General features: G+C 35.0%; 2 protein-coding genes across 3 annotated transcripts in view; one reads left to right on the top strand and one right to left on the bottom strand.

Annotated features, from left to right (window-relative positions):
• Positions 1 to 204: 204 nt before the first annotated feature.
• Positions 205 to 21,411, bottom strand: CEP76 (centrosomal protein 76). Its single transcript, XM_057504023.1, has 12 exons — positions 21,269 to 21,411; positions 20,080 to 20,235; positions 18,993 to 19,071; positions 18,130 to 18,354; positions 16,881 to 17,066; positions 15,403 to 15,500; positions 14,919 to 15,047; positions 8,970 to 9,158; positions 6,652 to 6,818; positions 5,412 to 5,745; positions 3,000 to 3,217; positions 205 to 2,588 (listed from the first exon to the last, which is right to left on the bottom strand). Exons 1-12 carry the CDS (start codon positions 21,329 to 21,331, stop codon positions 2,450 to 2,452), a joined length of 1,983 nt encoding a protein of 660 aa, XP_057360006.1. The 5' UTR covers positions 21,332 to 21,411; the 3' UTR covers positions 205 to 2,449.
• The window catches only part of PSMG2 (proteasome assembly chaperone 2), a 24,376-nt gene continuing 22,285 nt past the window's right edge, over positions 21,288 to 23,378 (top strand). The window contains exon 1 of one of the 2 annotated variants that reach the window (XR_008998294.1): positions 21,288 to 22,001. Coding sequence is in view for 1 of the 2 variants with exons in the window: in XM_036897244.2 (XP_036753139.2) it covers positions 21,945 to 22,001 (57 nt within the window). In the remaining variant the exon portion in view is untranslated. The remainder of the gene's footprint in view (positions 22,002 to 23,378) is intronic. The other variant, XM_036897244.2, reaches the window with a different exon arrangement.

Genomic DNA, 23,378 nt, shown 5'->3' with positions numbered 1-23,378 from the left:
CACACTGAATCCATAGCGAACTTGCCTGGGGCTGAAACCCATTGGCAAGACAAAGTTTAATTCAATAGGTCCATATTTGAGTATTGAATTTTCTAGGTTTCTGATATTCTTCTACTAAATACAATTATATATTACATATATATGTACATACAGAACACATTAGTGCACATATTGTCAAAATGAATACATTAGAGACATTATATAAAAAATTTTTGTTTTTAATAGAAAAACTACTCTTATGACAGAGCTAAGTAAACAAGGCAAACCTAATTTTTAAAAAGAAAAATTACTAGTAAGAGTGTTGCAGGAACTGCAGGAACTACAAACAAGGATTTGGGACACCGAGACATTTGACGAGAAGCAGTTTATTAGTGCCAGCACTGGCTCAGTGGATTCATATCCAAAGGCTGAGCCCTGAGCGCAGAGGGGCCATGCCTTTTACACATTCACTACAAGGGTTAAGGAGAGTCAGCGGGAACGCCCCAAGAATGCTGCAGTGGGAGCTCTTAGTGTACTATAGGTTCAGCCAGAATGCTAGTCATGTTTTAACATATCTCAATAAAGGGTACCTGGATAATCTATTGGAAACTAACGGGCCTACATGACTGATCAACAAGCTGTTCCATATCACCGGGTTCCAGTGGTGAGTACATTGTTACACTGCTTTAAACTCAAGCACCCTGGTATTTCTCAGCATTCTTAATGCCTTAAAGAAATACTGTCCTGTCCCCTTTCTTGGCTTGGCTTTCTATCACAAGAGTAGCTGAATTCTAGTGATAAATACACTAAAATAATCTTTTGAAATAAACCATCTTTAGAGAAAAATATTAATTCATGCCAGATTCTTAAAATGCATAAAAGGAAATTTATTTAACAATTTATACCAAAGGAACATCATAAATACATGTGTTATTCTAGTACAGTGAGGCAGGAATCCCACCCTCAATGACAACACAGCCTTGATCTTAACACAGTCTGCCTCTTAGTACATGCCTCATAAACAGTATGTTCCCCAAATTGACAACTACAAGCAATTTTCTCTGTTGAAAGCTTATGAGTAATTCTGGCAACAGAGTCAAAACGTTTTAATTCTTACTTTGCTAGTTCTCTATACTCATTTCGGTCTCAAGAAACATGTGGTTATCGTTTTCAATGAAAACTGCCAGAAGAGGGATATTTTCAGACTTTTTAAGCAAGTTAAATGAAAAATATTTATTGTTTGTAAAAATAAAACAAGAAGTGAGTTTTAGGATGTCTTTAGATTTGAATTTTTAAAAACCATTGTCATTTTATTTGCAAAGACTAATTAAAGTGATGAAAGGAAAAACGTGCAGTCAACCATTACTTTCAACCATTAACAAGTTACTTTTGTTAAGACCAATGAATGAAGTAACTGAATTAAGAACTGTGCACAGAGATGCTGAATGGACAATCCTATCACTTATGACATGCGGCTTCCTACAAAGTCAAGCTATTACAGTCTTTTTGATGATCACTGTTGCTATTGTTTAAACTAATTTTGAAACTTTCTCAATTTTAACACAAATTATCAGCATGTACTCACATATGCTTATTTTTCAGTAGCCTCACGTAATGATTCCGATTTAGTTACTTAAACACTGATGTTTTTATCACAGTGAAAAAAATAAAGACAGAATATGGTTTCAGAAGATGGAATCCACAAAGAGGCTAGTAATGAATTCTTGACCACAGAACATCAGTAACAGACTGTCAATTACAGAAAACAACTTATCAATATTATACAAAACTTTTTTCTAAAATATCCAATTCATTTTTATAATGAATCAAACTAACAAATGCTTATAAATTCATGTACTTTCATGTGAGGTTTGTTCTGGTATTAATATTTATGCTTTTCTACTACTACTTCTTTCCTACTCTTATATCAAAGTCTTGCCACAAATTTTTGGGAACTCACAAATACCCCTACAGCTATGGGTAAACCAAAAAAGTGGTAATTCATTGAAATGTATTTCCATCTATGTAATAAATAAGTCTGTTGTGAGGTTAATTCTCCTAATTTATATAAAATAATCCCATTAATCCATGAAAAATAATGATCATATTGATTTTACTATAGCTCAAACCCTTAGACAAATCTTTCTGATTACCTATTAAAGAAAACTGACTAAATTTTATATTCATATTTAAACTACTGAATACCTGTAAACAAAGTAGCATTTATTAAAATAGAATATACACTTAATTTATACTAAATTCCACTCAGACTTATACAAGCTTTTCATCCTTAATTTTTAAATACACACATGATTTTTTTAAACACTGTCAGGTATATACAAAAGTGAAATACGACATCTGAGCCAGATTGTGATTTTTAAAATAATGAACCTCTAAATAGCTAGCAATGTGCAATGTGTAAAAGTCCAATAAAACACAGCAATATTATACTCTTACAGAAATGTCAGCTCTATAATACTGAGCGATATTTACAAGCAAACATGATCCAAACAGCACATGCCAATTCAGGATAAGTAAACACTCTGACACGAACTGCCAGTCGCACCTGGTCTCCACGGCAACAGATAATTTCTTCGCAGAAAGGAGACCTACAGAATAAAGAAAATTTCTTCAGTTAAAAATTGAAATAAGTTTTCTTCTCTTATTTCTAAGTCAAGTCAACATTTAAAATAATTTTTAAAAATCCTATCTCTGCTACTATTGGCTAATTTTGGTCAAGCTATTCAAATTATAGAGTATTTCCTCAGTGTCCATACATTTAAAAAATTATACTAGACAGTATCACAGATCCTCCACTGAGACTACACCAAAATTACCAGGAAAATTATCCCAAACTAGGGCTGCACTGCAGACCTAATGAATCATAATCTGTGGCAAGGAGGGTTAAATAATTATAAAAGCTCCCAGTGTGATTCTGAAGTCATCCCTAAATAACTATCAGACTGATTGCTAAAATTCCTAAGTAAAAAACATTTTTGAATTCATAAATTCCACCTTACCGAAGACATGTAGCAAATGCACGCCTTGCATTTCTATACACAAAATGTATTGGAAATCCTTTAAATGTGTGACCATCAGGTACAGCCCTCCTTATGGCATCTTGAAATTCTTCATTGCCTGCAGATATACTGGTTGTACGCTCAAATTCATATGAAGCCAAAGCTGGCGATAAGAGATAGGAAAGTTGGTCTTCCCAAACAGTAGTGAGGCCAAGATCCTATAGTAATTGAAAAAGAAAAGTGAAATATATTAATATTTTAAAAACCAATTAGTTATAATAGATGTTGGTTATTTTAATGCATGCCAAGAAAAGATTTTTTTTAACTGTCATAGTTTTTTTTAACTTCCTACTAATTATTATACAGTTCATAGAAGTAAAAAAAAAGAATTACAGGTATCAGGTTTTACTTCTTAGAGAAATAACCAAAAAACAATTAAATACAATGATATTAGCGAAGGTTCCAAATCCTGAACTTCCTTAATATCCATGAGAAAAGATGACATGGAATAGTTCTACTATGGAACACAGTATCACTGAATTTTAAGGTCACATTTTATGACTTTGAAGAATTTACTAAGATTGAATCTGCTTAATTTGATTATTCCTACCATAAATTCAACTGTAGTAAGGGGGCAAGTCAACAAATGAATTGCATGTAAATTCAAATATGTACTGAGCATTTGCTTTGTAAAAGATACTGACTTTAATGGAGTATTAAAACAATTGGTACTGGCACAAGAACAGACCCATAGATTAATGGAACAGAACCCAGATATAAACCCACCCATATATGGCTAATTAATAAAGGAGCCATGGACATACAATGAGGAAAAGACAGCCTCTTCAACAAATGGTGTTGGCAAAACTGGACAACTACATGTAAGAGAATGAAACTGGATTATTGTCTAACTCCATACACAAAAGTAAAGTCGAAATGGATCAAAGACTTGAATGTAAATCATGAAACCATAAAACTCTTAGAAGAAAAGAAAACATAGGGAAAAATCTCTTGAATATGAACATGAGCAATTTTTTCCTAAACACATCTCCTAGGGCAAGGAAAACAAAAGCGAAAATGAATGAATGCATCAAACTAAAAAGCTTTTGTACAGCAAAGGACACCATCAGTAGAACAAAAATCCTACAGTATGGGAAAATATATTTGTAAACAACACATCCAATAAGAGGTTAACATCCAAAATATATAAAGAGCTCACACACTTCAACACCCAAAAAGCAAATAACCTGATTAAAAAATGGGCAGAGGATCTTAAAAGACACTTCTCTAAAGAATAAATTCAGATGGCCAACAGGCACATGAAAAGATGCTCCACATTGCTAATTATCAGGGAAATGCAAATTAAAACCACAATGAGATTATCACCTCACACTAGTTAGGATGGTCAACATCGAAAAGACAAGGAACAAATAATGCTGGAGAGGATGTGGAGACAGGGAACCCTCCTACACTGTTAGTGGGAATGTAAACCAGTTCAATCGCTGTGGAAAGCAAATTAGTTCAACCATTGTGGAAAGCAATAATGGAGGTACCTCAATTCTACTCCTAGGAATTTACCCAAAGCAAACAAGATCCCTGATTCAAAAAGACATACGTACTCCTATGTTTACTGCATCACTATTTACAATAGCCAAGATATGGAAGCAACCTACATGTCCATCAGTAGATGAATGGATAAAAGGATGTGGTACATATACACAATGGAATATTATTCAGCGGTAAGAAGAAAACAAATCCACCACTTACAACAGCATGGATGGAGTTAGAGGGTATTATGCTCAGTGAAATAAACCAGAAGAAACACAAGTAGCAAATGATTACACTCATTTGTGGAGTATAACAACAAAGCAAAACTGAAGGAACAAAACAGCAACAGACTCACAGGCTCTGAGAAGGGATTAGTGGTAACCAAAGGGAAGGGGTAAGGGAGGGTAGGTGGGGAGTGAGGGGGAAGGGGATTAAGGGGCACTATAATTCGCAATCACAATATAGGTAGGTCATGGGGAAGGCAGTACAGAAGGGAGAAGACAAGTAATGACTCTAGTATCTTACTACGCTGACAGACAAGTGACTGCAATGCGGGGGCAGAGGAGTGAGGACTTGATAACATGGGTGAATGTAATAACCACATGTGAAACCCTCATAAGATTATATATCAATGACACATAAAAAAAAGAGAAACTATTGGTGACTTTGGAAATTTCTGAATCTCAGAACTAAACTCTCATAACTTTCAAAACGCCAAGCTTCATAAAGGTAGGGACTGAATTTGTTTTGTTCAGGGCTAGAACAGTGTGACTGGCTCTAACATACATGCTAAAAAAGTTATTAAATACATAAAGAAATTTAATAAACTGTACAAGACTACAAATTTACAAAAGTGTTATTCACCTTCCTATGTTCTGATACTAGTAGCCTTAGCTGCATTTCTATTTCATTGCTTGTTACTGAAGCATCAATCGTGGACGCACAAAGAGGTGGAAAGGGAGGAAGGGATGTTGTAGCTCCAGGAGCACACACAGATTTAATTGCTTCTTCACTCATGGGTTTCCATTTGGATTCATCATTCAAATTAAATATGCAGATTTCTACTGAGTCAGAGGGCTGACAATTTCCCAGGAACATCTGATGATTGAAAACACAACCAATTGTTCGGTATGGGTACAATGGTTTGGGCTGTTCAGCAACTGGAGGTTCATCAGGATTGGTAGATTTGTGGATATACCTAAAAAAAAGTCACAATTTTATGATAACAACTTAAAAATTAAGAAGGGAGCATCTTATTGATGAAAAATCATTCTAACACTTAAAGCCATAACTGTTCCCCAAACTAGAGTTTAACACTTGTTTTTCCTTCTTAGTTGCACAATTTGATTATTCTGTATTAATTGTATGGCACATCTTATGAAATAGAAACCAACTTTATTCCTTTGACACAAGAATATATTTTATGTATATTAAGATCAAAAACATTTATCTCAGATGACACAATTAAAATAATTTCACCATATATGATTAGCATTAACCAAAATGATTATTAACCAGAAAAAAAGAGAACCAGTAAAATGAGAAGAGGACTCAGGATTGTGCTTTTAGGAGCTGCAACATTTAAAGACAAAATGAAGGTACACTGAGAACAGCCAGAGAGTAATGAAACCTGAAAGATAATGCTATGAAAGAAGCTAAGGAAAGACTGCTCAAGGTGGAAGGGAACATTTAATTTTTTCAAAAATCTGATGACAGGCAAAGGACTGAAAAAAATGTATAGTGGATCTACCAACATAGAGTTGGTGACCACATCAAATTTTTAAAAGAAATGATGATTTACAACTTGAACTTATTTTTAGGTTCAGGGATGATCATGAGGAAAAGCATATGCCAATTTTACAAAATTAAAAATAAATATAATTAATTTTTTTACCAATATCATATTGGTATTTTAGGTGTATGAATTTTCTTAGAGTTTAATAGCTATCTTAATTGAAGTAATTTTTTATATACTCATCAAATGGGCTCTAATAACTAAAATGATCTATTATGTGCCTTTGAGTACCACAATATAAACAAAGAACCTATCAATTAAAACACATATACCTTCATTTTAACATCTTTGTAAACTTAGTTGACAAACCTGTGTCCTGTTAAACTTTCCCAAAAAGTGATGGTTCCGTCAGTGCCACAAGTCATAACCCACGCATGAGGCACTCCTTTTGCCTTAGTCCCAACACAGACAAAGGCTTCTAATCCATACCCAAGAAGAAGGCTGCATAGAAGGTTAGCATGATCTTCACAATCACCCTAAGAAAATGAAATAAATCAAAAGTAAGTATTTATTCCTTCACATTTTCTTTGTTAAATATTTAAATACAAAATTACGATTAAAAAGTATCAAATTTTTTACTTTCAATCATTAGTCCAGTGTTAAACTGAAACAATGGGGTCAAAAAAAGAGAATATACTAATTTTAGAAGAATCTAAATTACAAAGTCAGTACTAACAAGTCTGATAGTCATAATACATACACTTTTAAGAGGGGCATTCAGATTCAAAATGAATCAAAATGACTATACAACACAGAAAAGCAGTAAGATTTTAAAGATGAATAGTTAAAGGACATGAACTGACAAGATGACAAATCATATAGCAGGAAATGCAAATAAACAGGAAAAAACTCAAACTTAATCAGTTACAATATCTATACATGATCATTTTAAGAAATATAGGAAAATGGGTGAAAGGGCAACAAAATGCCAACAATGGCTATAATTAGAGTAGGTTGTATATAATTTTCCTTTCTATTTTCTAAATTCTCTGACAGTATTACTTTCACAATTAAAAAAAAATGAAAGCTAAAAGAAAACCAAAATAATAGGCAAAAGCAAAAATAACTAATGAGTTCAGTGTTAGAATGACAATTTCTTTCCCCCAAAATTTTTCGTTAGTGGCTCTACACGGTTGTTTTTAATTACTCTACTAAAACGTTGTATGATTAAATTAACTTTTGAAAAATATAATGTCCACTTTTTAGACCCAGTAATTTCTACATTGAGATTTTACACTAAAAAAATACAAAAGAAAAATAACAATACAACCAACAATACTCAATGCAAAAATTCTTTCACAACAATATTAAAAAACCAGAAGCAAGCAGCCAAAAGTTCATTCCTATAATGGCAAAATGGTTAAGTAGATTTTGAGTATCAACTCAAGAAAACTTTATACAGCCATTCAAAAACGTGGATCATGAAGACATAGATAGCAACACCTGGGAAAATATTCATAGCAGAATGCTAAGTTATAAAGCAGGACACAGAATTTTATTTGTATCTTAATTATAATTATGGAAAAAGTGATATATATAAAGGAGAAAACCACAAAAACACAAAAAGAGATGAAAAATTGGTAGGAGAATTATGGGTGAAATTTCACCTTTACTGTTATAATGCTGTCATTTAAGAAAAATATTTTAAATTATTTTTAAGCTTCTAATTTAAGATGTACTTTTTCTTTAAACAAACTTAGGTAAACAGAACAATGAATTAGAGGGTTATTTGCTTTATAAAATAATTACTTAGATAATTTCAAATAGGCATCATTTCTACTATATTTGAAACAAAAAAGTTTAAATCTATATACAAAACTTTTGGGAACTATGCCTTGGGGATAAATCAAAAACAATTTTTTTTAAGTAATGTTTAACTCTTTTCAGTTGTCTTTCAGACTGTATTTTTGACAAATCAATTTTTCAATAGTTTCTTTCACTGTATAGCTTTACCATGTGAATACTTGTACTAATCACACAACTTCAAACTAAACAAAATTATTTCAAAACAATACATTAGATTTTTTCTGTTGTTTCAATAGAATTGGAATGCTACAACTAGTCTTTTTTATAATATTATTAACAGATTAGGAAATATCGTGTAATCTATAAATTTAGTTTACTGAAATCAATTCACTTAGCATCTATAAAAGCACACAAATTCTTAAATACATACTTATGTATGAAACCAAACAAAATGCCATGCAATCCAAGATTTTTTCCATATTCATTTTGTACTGCTATTTTCTTTTAAAAAAGAAATACATCATCTAAGCAAATTTTAACACATGAATAGTACTAGAAGATATGTTTCTGGTCCTGGTACCACCTCTAACTCGCTGGTTAATTTACCTCTGTACTTGGGTTTCTAACACTATAGTACTTGTAGGTCCGACCTCACAGAAATCACATTACATTAAATAAGAAAATACATTTAAAAAATTAAAATGCGGTTTTTTCTTTATGTACTGACATTGAAATGTTAGGGAAAATGGAGAAAACAAGATTCTAACTTGTTCAACTTGCCAAAAAGTACATTTTTTTCTAAGCTAATTCTTTTACAAATATACCATAAATTCACAAAAACTATAATACACTGCTTTCTAATTCTATTGTGTGTGGGATACCTTGTTTCTACAGAGAAACGCCAGCAGAGTGCACCACTGCTCCTGTTTACCACCTCCTCCGATGACAGGGGCTCTTTCATAGCCAAGGACATTAACAAATCTTGCTGCTTGCCTTGGAGTGTCCAGAAGTCTCCCAGCTCGAAGAGGTTTAACATATGAACAGACTGGTCTATTTATCCCATTTTCATCCTAGAGGAAGAGGGGAAAAACATTGCCTATAATGACAGATTAATCATTCCCAACTTCATCACTTTTTCTGAGAATACATTAATGTGTGATAAAATAAATCTGGGTATGGCTGGTGATACTTATCTTACATCCAATACTAAACTGCAGCGCTGTGCATACAATTTCTCTTTTAATTCTCTTAACATCTCTTATTACTTTCACATTGTAGATGAAGAAACTGAAGCTAACAGCTATCATGCAACACGGCCAGGATTCAAACCCTGAGCTGTCTGACTCCAAAGCCTGTGGCAGTAAGAACCTGAACTATTGTAGGACCCTACAACCCCAGTCCTGGATATATCTCTGAAGCAAATGAAAGCAGTATCTCTGCACAGCCATGTTCAATGCAGCAGTATTCATAACAGCCAAGATACTGAAACAACCAAAATGTCCTTCAATGGATGAATGGATAAAGAAAATGTGGTATACATATTAAATGGAATACTATTTGGTCAAAAAAAAAAGATCCTGCCATCTGTGACAACATGGATGAAACTGAAGGGCATTATGCTAAGTGACGTAAGCCAGGCAGAGAAAGACAAATATTGTATGGTATTGCCTATATGTGGAATTTTAAAATCTTAAAAAAAAAAATTAATAAAAAGCTGATTTCATAGAAAAAGAGAATAGAATGGTGGTTGCCAGGGCATGAGGGAAGGGAAAAATGGGGTGATGAAGGTCAAAGGGTACAAAATTTCAGTTATAAGAGGAGTAAATTCTGAAAATCTAATGTACAGCATGGTGACCACAGTTAATATAGCATTATAAACTTGAAAGCTGCTGAGATACATCTTAAGCATTCTTACCACACACACACAAAAAAGAGTAACCTACGTGAGGTGATAGATGTGTTCATAATCTTGATCTTGGTAACATTCCACAATGTGTATGTAGACCAAATCATCACATTGTATACTTTAAATATATACAATTATATTTGTCAATTATTTCTCAATAAAGTTAAAAAAACAAACAACAAGAATTCATTTGAAAAAGGATAGGCAGGTCGGTTGGGGGTGGAAAAAGGATCTAAACTGAAGTATTCTTTCATATTAGTATACAGATTCAATAATATATATCCATACAGAACAAATAACTTTTTTGATTAACCAATAAAACAATGATCACAGTTCATTTTTAACTTGTTTCCATTATACTTGAAGATCCACAGTAAAAAATGATTTGTTAACCAAGTCACCTGAAAGCAGTTTTGAAAATCATTTTAGGAAAATATCTCACATTTTAAATACAGGATGTATCCTCGCACTGGAGCTGAATAACCACTTTGCATACAACAATCTCTCATGACGATATGCCACTGTGCTTTTAGAATTAATATTACCAAAGCCCATATTTCCCTTAACTTCATGATTACTGAGATGACAAAGTCAGAGGACCACTTTCTATTCAAAGTTCAAAGACTTTAATACTCTATCATGGCAAGGCTCCTCAGAAATCAGATCTAATTCAACCAACAGAAACACCAACTGTTTGAATGACCAGAATCCCTGATGTCTTTCTACATCACAAAAACATTACTTCTCCAATATAATCCCATACCTCAGCAAGAGTGGGGAGGGGGAAACCTCACCTTACACTTAATTATAATGAGAAAGATCATGAATTTTTATATGATGGAAAGTAAAATGACTATTACGATTTTCACTCATATCTATGGTTCTCAACTCTGTAAGGCACACATCTCTTTCTCCCTGTCTTCTCCCACCCCACACTACCTCCCTCCCTCCAACACATTGACCGTGGTCTCTTATTCTCCTCCATACTGCATCTTCATTGTTAAAATAGAAACAGAATGAAGGGATCAACTATAAGAGCTCACACAGAATGAAGAACCAAGGACAGGTAAGGAAACTAAGAAACAGAAAAGGAAAAGGGAGAAGATATAAGTTTAGGGTATTTTAAGGCACTAAGTTTTAAAATAAAAATCACAATTCCAATTTTGAAAACAAAGAAAAAAATTATTTGGATTTCTTTTACAATACCTGGATTTTTTCCACATTAACTCAGCATTAATGATAATCTTGTGTAGTATGATAAAGTCCTTAAGTCACAACATTAAAAAGATGGCCTCAATTCTCGATTTATAATTTTTAAAAAACTTAATGGTCTTAGAAGTCAACTTCTATAATTTTAAAATTTCTTGCAGTAGAAAATTTAAAAGTCACCCTTAAATGAACTACTATTGTAGCTTCAAGCAAAGCCAGCTAGTGAAGGAGGAAAAGTAGAATGGATTATTAAGCATAATGACACTGCAGACTCTACAGATATTTGGTTAGGATACAGATAGTTAATTCTGTTCCTTTGTGGGCCAGTTAGTCTTATTCTTACAATTCCACTATCAGGCTAGAAAGGGATGAGTACCTAAAAAGGGATGCATTTGCCCCAGTCAATCATCAACAGCAGCATCTCAGCCTACAAGATACATCATTCTATGTTTTGTTAGAGCAGTATTTCCAGTACTATCTAAATATATCCCCATAAACTACTTGAAAGTCTTGAAAAGTTCAGTATTTCAGCCTCTAAACCTTCAGTGTCCAGTAAGAATGCCACTAACCATATGTTAAATTCAGTTCTTAATCACATTAGTCATGCTTTGTATGCTCAAAAGCCATTTCTGACTAGGGGCTACCATATTGGACAGCACGGATATAAAACACTTCTGTAACTGAAGAAAGTTTTATTGGATAGTGCTGCTGTAAACTATTTCCTCTTGAAGCACTGGAAATTCATTCTAAGACCATGTATAGTAGTTTTTTTGTTTTCATACTATAGTCCTGTTATTAGACTGACTGTCTTAAATAACTGCTGTTCTTTAATTTCCTATCTGGTCAAACACAGGAAGCAGCAGCAAGAAACACCTCTGGAGAATCTAAGGTAAATATTTTATTTACTTTCTATGCATGGTAAGAAGCGGCAGCCAAACCAAAAAAGCACAAGGCAAAACTGCAATTTAATGGAGCCAGCCCCAACTGAGTTGCTATTTGATGTTAGAAAAGACTCCTCATATCTCTATCCCTCATATCATAAAAGGTGGCAATGCCTGGCCACTTGACACTCTCACATGGTTACCATCAGATTAAATGACTTATGTGGTTCAAATCTTAAAATGAATTTAGACAGGAATTTAAGTAATATTTCCTAAAAGAAATTCGCCATTCCTTGAGACCCGGCACATTCCATCCTCTTCCTCCTCCTGTTTCATTTGCCATTTCTATGACCCACTTCCTTTCTCCTCCCCCTTCCAGTCCTAGATTCCACCTGGCAATGAACAACCTAACCTCAAAACAGACTACAGGGAGTCAGTTATATTTTGACTGGTTTCTCTTCACCCTTGTCCTGATATCACTTCTACCTTGCCTGTCCATTCATTCAACATATAGACAATGCTACCAGAAAGTCAGGAGCCTTTCCCCTCTTTTCCACCACTAGTCAACTAGGGGGTTTCCCATTCCCAAGCTCAAACAGAAATTGAGCCACTTTTAGCTGTCCTAAAATCTAGGGGATGAGGGATAAAGCTAGAAGAATGTACAGAATTTGAGAAATATAATTCAAAATACTACTACACTATATTCAAATAAAAGCATCTGGGATTCCTGAATAAAAGTATGAGCAACTTCTTCCTGAACACATCTCCTTGAGCAAGGGAAACAAAAGCAAAAATGAACTCATGGGACTACATCAAACTAAAAAGTTTCTGTACGGCAAAGGACACCATCAACAGAACAAAAAAGTATCCTACAGAATGGGAGAATATATTTGTAAATGACATATCCAACAAGGGGGTTAACATCCAAGATATATAAAGAACTTACATGCCTCAACACCCAAAAAGCAAATAACCTGATTAACAAATGGGCAGAGGAGCTGAATAGACAGTTCTCCAAAGAAGAAACTAAGATGGCCAACAGACACATGAAAAGATGCTCCACATCACTAATCATCAGGGAAATGCAAATTAAAACCACAATGAGATATCACCTCACACCAGTAAGGATGGCCAATATCGAAAGTACTAAGAACAAATGCTGGCAAGGATGTGGAGAAAGGGGAATGCTCCTACACTGCTGGTGGGAATGTAAGCTAGTTCAACCATTGTGGAAAGCAATATGGAGGTTCCTCAAAAAACTAAAAATAGAAGTACCATTTGACCTGGGAATCCCACTTCTTGGAATTTATCCAAAGAATACAAGTTCTCAGATTCAAAAAGACATATGCTCCCCTATGTTTATCTCAGCACTTTTTACAATAGCCAAGATATGGAAGCAACCTAAGTGTCCGTCAGTAGATGAATGGATAAAGAAGAGGTGGTACACATACATGATGGAATACCATTCAGCCATAAGAAAGAAACAAATCCTACGATTTGCAACAACATGGTGGAGCTGGAGGACATTATGCTCAGTGAATAAGCCAGGTGGAGAAAGACAAGTGCCAAATGATTTCCCTCATTTGTGGAGTATAACAAGGAAGCAAAACTGAAGGAACAAAATAGCAGCAGACTCGGAGACTCCAAGAAGGAACTAGTGGTTACCAAAGGGGAGGGGTGTGGGAGGGAGAAGGGCATTGAGGGGTATTATGTTTAGTACACGTGGTGTAGGGGATCACGGGGAGAACAGTGTAGCACAGAGAAGGCACATAGTGGATCTGTGGCATCTTACTACACTGATGGACAGGACTGCATTGTGGTATGGGTGGGGACTTGATAATATGGGTAAATGTAGTAACTACATTGTTTTTCATGTGAAGCCTTCATAACAGTGTATATCAAAAATACCTTAATAAAAAATTTTTAAAAAAAGCATCTGGGGTGACCCTTGAACAAAACAGAGGGTTAAGAGTGCCAACCCCCATGAAAATTGCATGTATAACTTTTGACTCCCCAGAAACTTAGCTAACAGTCTATTGTAGATAGGAAGCCTTACCAGTAATACAGTCAACACATACTTTGTATGTTATATACTGATATAATGTATTCTTAAAATAAACTAGAGAAAAGAAAATGTTTTTTCAAATTGTTGCACATTTCCAAAAAAATTTCTGGTATATTTATTTTTAAAAATCCGTGTTCAGTGGACTTGTGCAGTTCAAACCTGTGATGTTCAAGGAGCACTATATGAGGCTGAATACATATAAAATATCTGAACAGTTCCTCTACAAAAATACATAGATCTGATCATACGTTTTATGTTGGTTTGTTATTGAGAGAAAAGTGGGCTTAGGATACAGGAAAATTAGAGGCAAAACATATAGTTAAAATGCTGAAATTAAATATTACTGGTCATTAGCTTAGAGATCTTGGTTTTATAAAATCATTACATGTAATATTGTTTGTCTTAAAAAAAAAACCCAAACAAACCCTAACATAAAAGCATACATGCCCAGAACCCGTTTTGTACATAAAAGCTGAATTTAGAAATAAATTACAAACTGTCCTACTAGCTAATTACTTAGTACTAAGTATCAATCTAGGACACACCCAAGTTAAACAAAATGGGTTTTCATCTACTTTAAGTCAAATATATTAAAAAAAGGTTTAATAAACAATAATTGATAATGAAGTATAAAGTTACATCACTTATCCTCAATGAAATTTTTACAGAATTAGCATTCTATTTTATATCTGTCTGCAATAAACACATTTTATTAAATCAAGTTTAAAAAATTTACATATATAACAGTAAATCTTAAATACTTACAAACCTGGGCAAAAATCTTAACCAGCCTTGAGTTGTGCGAGGGTCGAATTTGCAAATATTCTCTCCACCACTGCTTAGCATATACAAGAAATAATCGCTCTTTCTCTGCAGTTTTCTGACGTTCCAAAGCAAGCTTGAAATTTAAAAAAATATTTTTCAATTTCTATTCATTCTCAATTAGTACAAAATATGTAACGTATCTATGCATTTCTCCCCATCTTTACCAGCACCCTAATCTAAGCCACCACCATCTCTTCTAAGAGCCTCTTAACTGACTGCACTGTTTCTACACTTCTCCCAGTACAACCCAGTCTCCAGATGTGTTCTTTCTTCCACAAAACAAATATTTTTAAATAATAAATCATGTCATTCTCTTGCTTAAAACTAATAAATGATAATTTTCTACAAAAAAGTTAACTTTTTAGGATCTACAGGTGAATATATTACTATGAAAACAAATATGCAAACAGGAATTCAGAATTATTTACCTGTGTGTTCACTACTTCTTGAGATAATGCTTGATTGAGTGCGGGGTACATCTCAAGTTTTACATTTAAAATTCCCACAGAAACTTTTGATTCTGTACCTATAAATATAAATAAATATTTAGAACTTCAGAGGTTTCAATACTATGTATATTCAGTCAATCAATGTCTAATCAAAATAATGAAAGCATTTGTGCTTTACCACTTACATGGAATAAAGGTAAATATTTAACATTACCTTTAATATCCATATTAAAAATGAATCAAATTACATTAGCTATTATTATTTTGTACAAAAGCCTTTATCTAATCATAAGGAGATCGCCTATTTTCTTAGCTTCCTAATTACATTTTAAGGGACTTTGGGCCTGAAAAGACTTGAGATTCTTATTTTTTATCTGCTAAATATAAAATACCAGCCAGACTTACATTAAAAACAGTTGAAACAACTGTTAACACCTTATTCTCAGAAAACATTTATATTTTTGACATACATAGTAATTTCCATTAATCCCTTCCCATTTTTCACATGTAAGTATAAACTTTCAATCCATGCCTGCATTTAAAGAATTAGAAAATGAATATTCACACCAGAACTACTTAATAGTACTTTGATGAATCAGAATACACCTGTTTCTGGGTCACTATAATTATCATGTTAGGCCTACATTTGAATACAAATAATAATAGGTATCTCTTTTGAAAATATATCTCCTACATAAAACTTTTCCTCCTGCTTAAAAAAAAAAAAAATCCTGTCTGACTTGCTAAAATCTGAATTACTAAAGCAATACTGTGTACTGGCCAGCTTTAACTCTCTAAGTTTAATATTTAAGAATTTCATTATATATTACACATAAAACACTGATTTGCTTTTGTTTTTAATTATATCAGCAAATATGCATTGCATATCAAATAGTAAACAAAAGTCCAAGGAAACAATGATGAATAAAATAGGTATTATCTATACTCGAGTACTATTCATTGATCCTGACATCAAGCAAGTCAGCATGTCTTTTTGAGTCATACCTCCCAACATGTAGACAGTTAGAATACCCTCTCTATATTCCATAAGAGCCACTGCTGCAGAAAGCCACTGATACTAAGGGGGATGTACTATATATTCTGAGGTATGCTGGAGCGGAGGATTTTGCGTATCTGTGCATGCAAATGTGTGGAGAATCTTAATTTTCTTTATAGCCTTATATATAATCAAATAAACTTGGAAAAAAGTCCTAAACTTTTTTATATTCATTTCCCAGAAAAGAAATTTTCCTTGAGACATCAACTGACTGAAATTCTACACTCATACTATTCTTCAAGACATATCCCAAGACTATAATGCTGGAGGTCCAGTTGTAATTCTAAATGAAATCTTTTTACATGTTTCCCTCTTGGTTTATAAAGGCATTTAAAAATTATAAAATGCATTTATAAAAAACTGTGGTGGAAAAAGGTAATAGTGATATTAATTATCATACCTACACCCATAAGTTCCACAGTAAGATTGGTCACTCCATTTTCTGAGCCCAAAACTGATCGCCATTCAAGGAAATAGGATGCTACTAATGTGGTCTCATCAAATATGTCTGTTTTTATTAGGACCATATGAATTGGATCACTTATTGATAACATTGTTGTAGAATCAGCCATTCTAGTTCCATCACCTAGCAACATAAACCAAAACAAATTACACTGCATGGCATATTCAGTTAGAAAATTTATATTGAAAAGGATACTAAGAGTAAACTTATATAAAACCAAAGAGAACAATTTGGTAATGCCTCTGAAGGCATAATACAGACTGGGAATAAAAGAAGTACAGTCTTATTTCTAGTTCTAACTTTTGAGATGACTGGTAGAATAGCGACAAGTTACCTAGTTACTCAATGCCTATCAGTGTTTTCTGATCTTTAAGAGATGTCTGTTCTTCAAAAGTACTTGAGTATATACTACTATAATAAAAAGCCTTCCATTATGTCAACATTAATCCCCAAACTACCTATATCCCTAAACCTCCAGAAATAATCACTGTATTATCTACACAAAACTCAAAAGATCCAGCACCATGGAGTTGGCATTTTAAAACATTAACTGCCTTATTAGGGTAACATTTTTCAACAAGGAATATCAAGAAATCAGTTTTAGTAGTGCATTAGCCATCTTAGTAACCTAAAACTCTGAAGGTATATATAATTCTACAACTTTGCTAAGTTTACAAATACATTATAAAAATTTCTATATGGACAACTAAAATGTACAAAATACCTTTATAGAAAAAGTGTAAAATAATTACAGGAATCAAGTACCATAATTTTAAAGTTATAAATATCAGTTATATATTCACAACTAAATCTTGATTTTAAGTCACATAATATCATAAATCTAGCCTTCTTTCATAAATGAGGTGATCATGTCTTATTCTCCACTATATTCCCAGCACTTGCCTAGCATAGTATCATGTACCCAATAAGCATTTAAACGTTTACTACTAAAAAACCAAGCATTAGAACAGTCAAAAAAATAATCTTCAGGGAAGATAAGTAGAAAATAGAGTAGGCAGAAGTTGTTTATCAGAGAAGAGTGGTGGGTGGGTGGGGGTAAAAGACAAAAGACCAAGGAGATTCACCCAGTATAAGTCCTCCTTAGGGGAAAAGTTGTTATAGTTGCTCTGCAATAAAACCTAACAAAGATCTACTCAATTAATGAAACTTTTTTATTGCTCCTTACCTAAGCTTTCTCTGTGTACTTCAAGTAAAAAGCCATCATGAAAATCTGGTTCACAGGCACATGGAACAGGTTTAGAACGAAAACGTTGGTTTCGAAAATGTAAACATAAAGTAAAGGTTGAACAGACTTGTCCTGGTAAAGGCTCAGGTTCTTGCAGATGTTCCAAGAAAGCTTTTCCACCCAAAACCTGAAGGTAAAGATACCTCCGTGTTGGATCAATATTAGCTGTAAAGTGTAGCAATATATATGAGGAAACTGCCAAATAACTTAAGGAATGTGATCAAGACAACAGGAGATAATAAGTTGACAAAAATAAAACCAAAGACTTAAAAAAGGAAAAGAGCACCAAATTTACTATGTATCAGGTCTATTTGTACCCACTGAAGAAAAGATACATAATAGGATATTTTTTCAGAATTTACACTTTGGCTACTTTCTCCCAACTAGAAAAGAGTCAGAGCCAAGGTTTCAGATATCTTTCCTTTTTAGTTGCTTATCCAACATTCCTTCACCTCCAAAAACCAACTCAAACCAATTATCAACTTAGCAAGTATGCTTGTTCGGTTACACATTACCCTTAGAAAACCAAGGCTGTACAGTTTTTATAAAATACACTATTACTAAAACATGAAAAACAGGTGATCCTGTTTTTGCTTCCACTTTGCTAAGCATTAAATTAACTCTCCTGATATACTTCACACAAAACAGAATCTAAGTCTTTTGGCAGATTAATCACAACAATTTAGCTATTTCATTCTTGGAAAAAAAAAATCAAAATGTTTTCTACCAAATACTGAACTCTACAGCATATCAATATGCAAAACTATCCTAAGAAAATTAATGTTAAAAAGAAATACACTTACTTTTTTTTAATGTTGATTGTCTATCACTAAAACAAACAGGTTGTTTTGGAGAGGAAGGGATTTCTTGATCAACATTGTCCTAGAAAGCAGGAAAAAAAATCAAAACAAATTAGAAAACAAATATTACAGTTAAGCAAGGAAATGCCAATAATGAGAGTTAAAACTGAACCAAAAGTAGATAGGATAAAGCCACCACAAAAAATTTTCTATGCATAATTAAATTAATGAAAAGCCTACAAAAAAGATGATAGAACTGGTCACTCCCAAAGTCTAGTATTATAGAATTAAATTAAATCTTCAAGCGGTGTCCACAGAATGCTAAAAATAAATCCTTGATACCTTAAACAAGGTTAAACTTTCTCTAAACTTCATAAATCATTTAACTTATGATTCCAGCATGAACTGATTTGAATAAAGAAGTGACATTCACACAGAAGTTATTAGGTCAATTTTTAAAACAAATGGGTTCATAAACCTCAAAAACCAAAAAAGGTGACTGTATTAAAATACTTATTCCCTGGTGTATTATGAAGTCCATCCAACTTTTACATTACCCAGGTATTGAGGTCACAGTTCTCATTATTGCTTCAAGAGGCCTACTTACTAATTTGTGCACTGAGAGCTATCATCTCACTACTGACCTATCTGTATGAAAGGGCTTGCAGTTTCTTACATAATTATTTTTGGAAAAAACTGATAACGTTAATCATAAGACTGAGTGAATTTTTAAAATAAGCTTAATTTAAAAAAATTACAGAACAATATTAGTGAAAAAGAACTAGGTTATGGCAAACTAATTTGACTAAAATATATATAAAAGTTACAGACCTAGAGAATAACAAAAGAAAATTCTGTCACTATAAAGAGAACACAGTATATAATTCTAATTTCATTGATACATAATCATACTTGCTACATTCAAGGACAGAGTTAACCATTACTTGAAACAAGGATATTACTAGACAAAATGTTCTTTAAAACTAATTTAAAGTGGTTTTACTAAAATGAGGCCCCAAATATGGACCCTGTAAGTAGTAGTAAGTATGAGAATATACTTGCAAAATATTTCCCCTAAAAGATTACTCACAGTAACAAAATTTAGTTCTTTCATCACATCATCAATGATACCCCGACGTCTAAGGGCTTTGATCAAATCTTCTGTTGATAAATGTTGTTGATCAGGTGCCAATTCTTCTCGAATTGTCTCAGCAAGGATTTCTCTTATTCTGCCATGGACATCCATCTATGCAGAACACTCGAGTTACAATTCACATTACAAATCAGTCAAATATTGCCAATTAGCTAAATTCTTTCTAAAATACTAACTCAAGGAAAAAAATAATGGGAGAAAAGTTGGACGATTCTGGAAGGCTTCTCAAACTAAAATGTAAAAGTGTTAGCAGAATTCAACAAGCATAAGCATATGCTTTTTTTTTTAAAGGAAAAAACAGAAGTATTCTTTAATGAAGTTGTTTAGTACAAATTCTGGAAACAATCCCTACTGGCTATCTACTACCAGCTTTGTTACCATTTCCTCACAAATAATCCTCAACCCAAACAAATGTTTTGAGAGAGAGTATGGTGTAACCAAAAGAACACAGTCCTGGAGCAGGTCATCAAAGTATGAATTTCAGCTTTCAGCTTTTTAGATGTGACCTTCAGTTAACGTATTTAGTCTCTGGAAAAAATAGTGCCCTGTCAAGCTTATGGTGAGGCTTAGATAAAAGACGCTATACACTTCGCACAAAACCTCCCATGCAAGTGAACAATAAACGGTAGCTTTTTATTACTTCAGCTTATTGCATTCAGTTAGCACCTCAAAGACACAATGATGTTCTTGAGCTTCAAAGTATCACAAATACTTTCATTACATGAATCCCATAGTAACTTCAAGACTTTTTAAGAATTGCTGGTTTGGTCCAACTTCAGTGACACGGTGTTTTCACCCTTAAAGTCATTCTAATTCCTGACCTCTGAATATAAACCTGCTCCAAGCACAACTTATACTCGATTTGACTTCCAAAAATCGCTGGATGAATTCTTCATTTTCACCGTCCTATCATACGAACACCGTTCTATCACCTCGGTGATAGAACTTTGTGGCACTTGGGCTTGTTCTCGCTCATCGAGGCTAGAAGTTCTTCTGGCTTCATACCCAAAGCTTTGATCATCCCGCGCTCGAGTCCTGGGCAATCCTGTGTGAAGCGGGCCAGGCCCGAGGCTCCGGACCCCAAGGCGGGCAGAGACCCGACCTCACCCAGCACGGAGCCCCTCACCTTGCTCAGCTGCTGATGGATGAGCTGCTTCAGCTCAGAGGCCTTCTCCGGAGGCAGCGACATGCTGGGGCGGGCGCCTTGCCTCCTTATGTCGCCGTTTCAGGTGCCCCAAAAGCGCCGCGCGGCGCCTTCCACCCGGCCCCCGGGCGTCAGTCGCCGAAGAGCACCAGGCCGGCGCAACCGCTTGCCTCGCGCCGCTCGCGGGGGGGGTGACGCTGGGCCAGGCCCGCCGCTGCGCAGAAGCCGAGCTGCAGTGGCGGCAGCGCCCAACAGTCTTTTCAAACGCCGGCGGACAGCCTGGCCCCGGGGCTGCCCCCGCCTGCCTGATCTCTTTCCCGCCAGCCGCTCCCTCTCCGTCGAGCTCTGCACCCCGCGACCTCAGCACACCCCAGCGCCCCGCCTTCCCGGGGTCTCCGGATGCGCTACCCTCACCCCTTCCTCTCCGCTTCGCGTCCCTTTCTGCCTTCCAGACCGGCAGGTAGCTGGTTGCGTCCGTCAGGACCCCGCGCCCAGGGACTCGAAGGACCCCGGCCGGCCGGCTCCGCCTCGCTCGCGCCGCGCGGGGCTCCAGGGACTCCGGCGGGTGGACTCGGTGCTGAGCTGCGGCTTCCACCCTGCTGCAACCTTGATTCTTCCCAGGCCTTCTCCCATCCTCTTCCTACCACTTGAGTGCGACATGTTTGTTCCTTGCAGGGAGTCGGTCCCCGACCTCGCGGGTTTCACCCTCCTCATGGTGAGTCTCTGCTTTCACCAGCTCTCCCCTGCCGACCTGGGGCTGCGACCTCTGCAGAGGACCCGCGGCGTTTCTTTCACCCGGCCAGGGACAGAGAGGGTGCTTGTTTCTATTTCAGGTTCTCAGCCTTCACTGAAAACACAGGGACGTTGTCGCTGGAGGCAGCAGTCCAGACAGAACCCTTTTTTATTTGCCATCACCAAACGTATCTGTCCATAGTTGGTAGTCTTTTTTTTTTTTTTACTGTAAAACGTAGTGTGTTCGAATGTTACAGATACGTCGTACATAGGACGTCTGGGTCGTTCTCTTTACATTTCATCCTAGAAAATATCTTCTCAACTAGTTTCAGTCATTCTTAAACCAGCAAGTCATTGTCATTAACCAGAAACCTACAGATAGTGTAATAAAAGTAACTTTTGCCAGTAGCTAACAAACTATTTTATTGCCCTTACAGTTGCTCATATTCATTCAGTGTCTCAGTAAACATTCTATTATGTGAAAATATTAGAACAAGACTACGTTCTTATCCTCAAGGAGTTTATAGTCTAGTTGGAAACAAGTGTAAATCAATAAGGGTAATAAGTGCTAGGGTGTGAGTTTGGAAAGGTACAGAAAGGGGCTAGGATATATTGGGAAGGGGTGGGACACAGGGCCTGTTAAGATGTTAAGAAAAGCTTCATATGTAGATCTTTAAAAACAAACTCAACAGTGAACTCATAGACATTGTGAGCAGATTGGTCATTGCCAGAGGGGGTTTGGCGTGGGGCGCATTTGGGTGAAATGGGTGAAGGGAGTCAACGGGTACAAACCTCCAGTTAAGTAAGACCTGGGGATGTAATGTACAGCATGGTGACTACATGTAACAATACTGTATTGTATATTTGAAAGTTGCTGAGAGAGTAGATCTTAAAAGTTTTCATTGCAAGAATAAAAATATGTGTAACTATGCATGGTAACTAAACTAAATTTTTTCTGGTAATTTTGCAATATAAACCTATGTGAAGTCATTATGTTGTACTCCTAAAACTAGTACAGTGTTATATGTCAATTATATCTCAATTTTTTAAAGTGATGCCATTTTCACCATAATGCATGCAGAAAATACCAATGAATGCCAAAATTAGCATGTGATAGTGTGCTGAGGAAGAAAGTTTTACATCAGTTCAAAATACCTTCCTGAAAAATATTTATTAATCATAAAAGAGAAGAGTATTTTTGCAGGAGATGTCTGGCAGGGAAAAAAAAGAAGCTTTATAGAGAAAGTAATGTCTAAAATATTGTTGGTGTAACCTTGACAATCAGTGGAGTGATGAAGAGGGAAGCCATATTGCAGTGGGTTGAATAAATGGGAGAAAAGATGGAAACATGTATGTATGT

The sequence above is a fragment of the Manis pentadactyla genome, chromosome 6 (genome assembly GCF_030020395.1).
Source record: "Manis pentadactyla isolate mManPen7 chromosome 6, mManPen7.hap1, whole genome shotgun sequence".
NCBI lineage: Eukaryota > Metazoa > Chordata > Mammalia > Pholidota > Manidae > Manis > Manis pentadactyla.
Note: the sequence above shows the minus strand (reverse complement) of the source record. Positions and strands in the feature narration are given on the sequence as shown.

What these genes read in the sequence shown, in the direction of transcription:
- CEP76 (XM_057504023.1), bottom strand. Translation starts at nt 21,331, where the DNA reads ATGTCGCTGCCTCCGGAGAAGGCCTCTGAGCTGAAGCAGCTCATCCAT. An exon ending in TCCATCAGCAGCTGAGCAAG is followed by an intron (nt 20,236 to 21,268) that starts GTGAGGGGCTCC and finishes TGTTCTGCATAG; the next exon opens with ATGGATGTCCATGGCAGAAT. An exon ending in TAGTATCAGAACATAGGAAG is followed by an intron (nt 3,218 to 5,411) that starts GTGAATAACACT and finishes CAATTACTATAG; the next exon opens with GATCTTGGCCTCACTACTGT.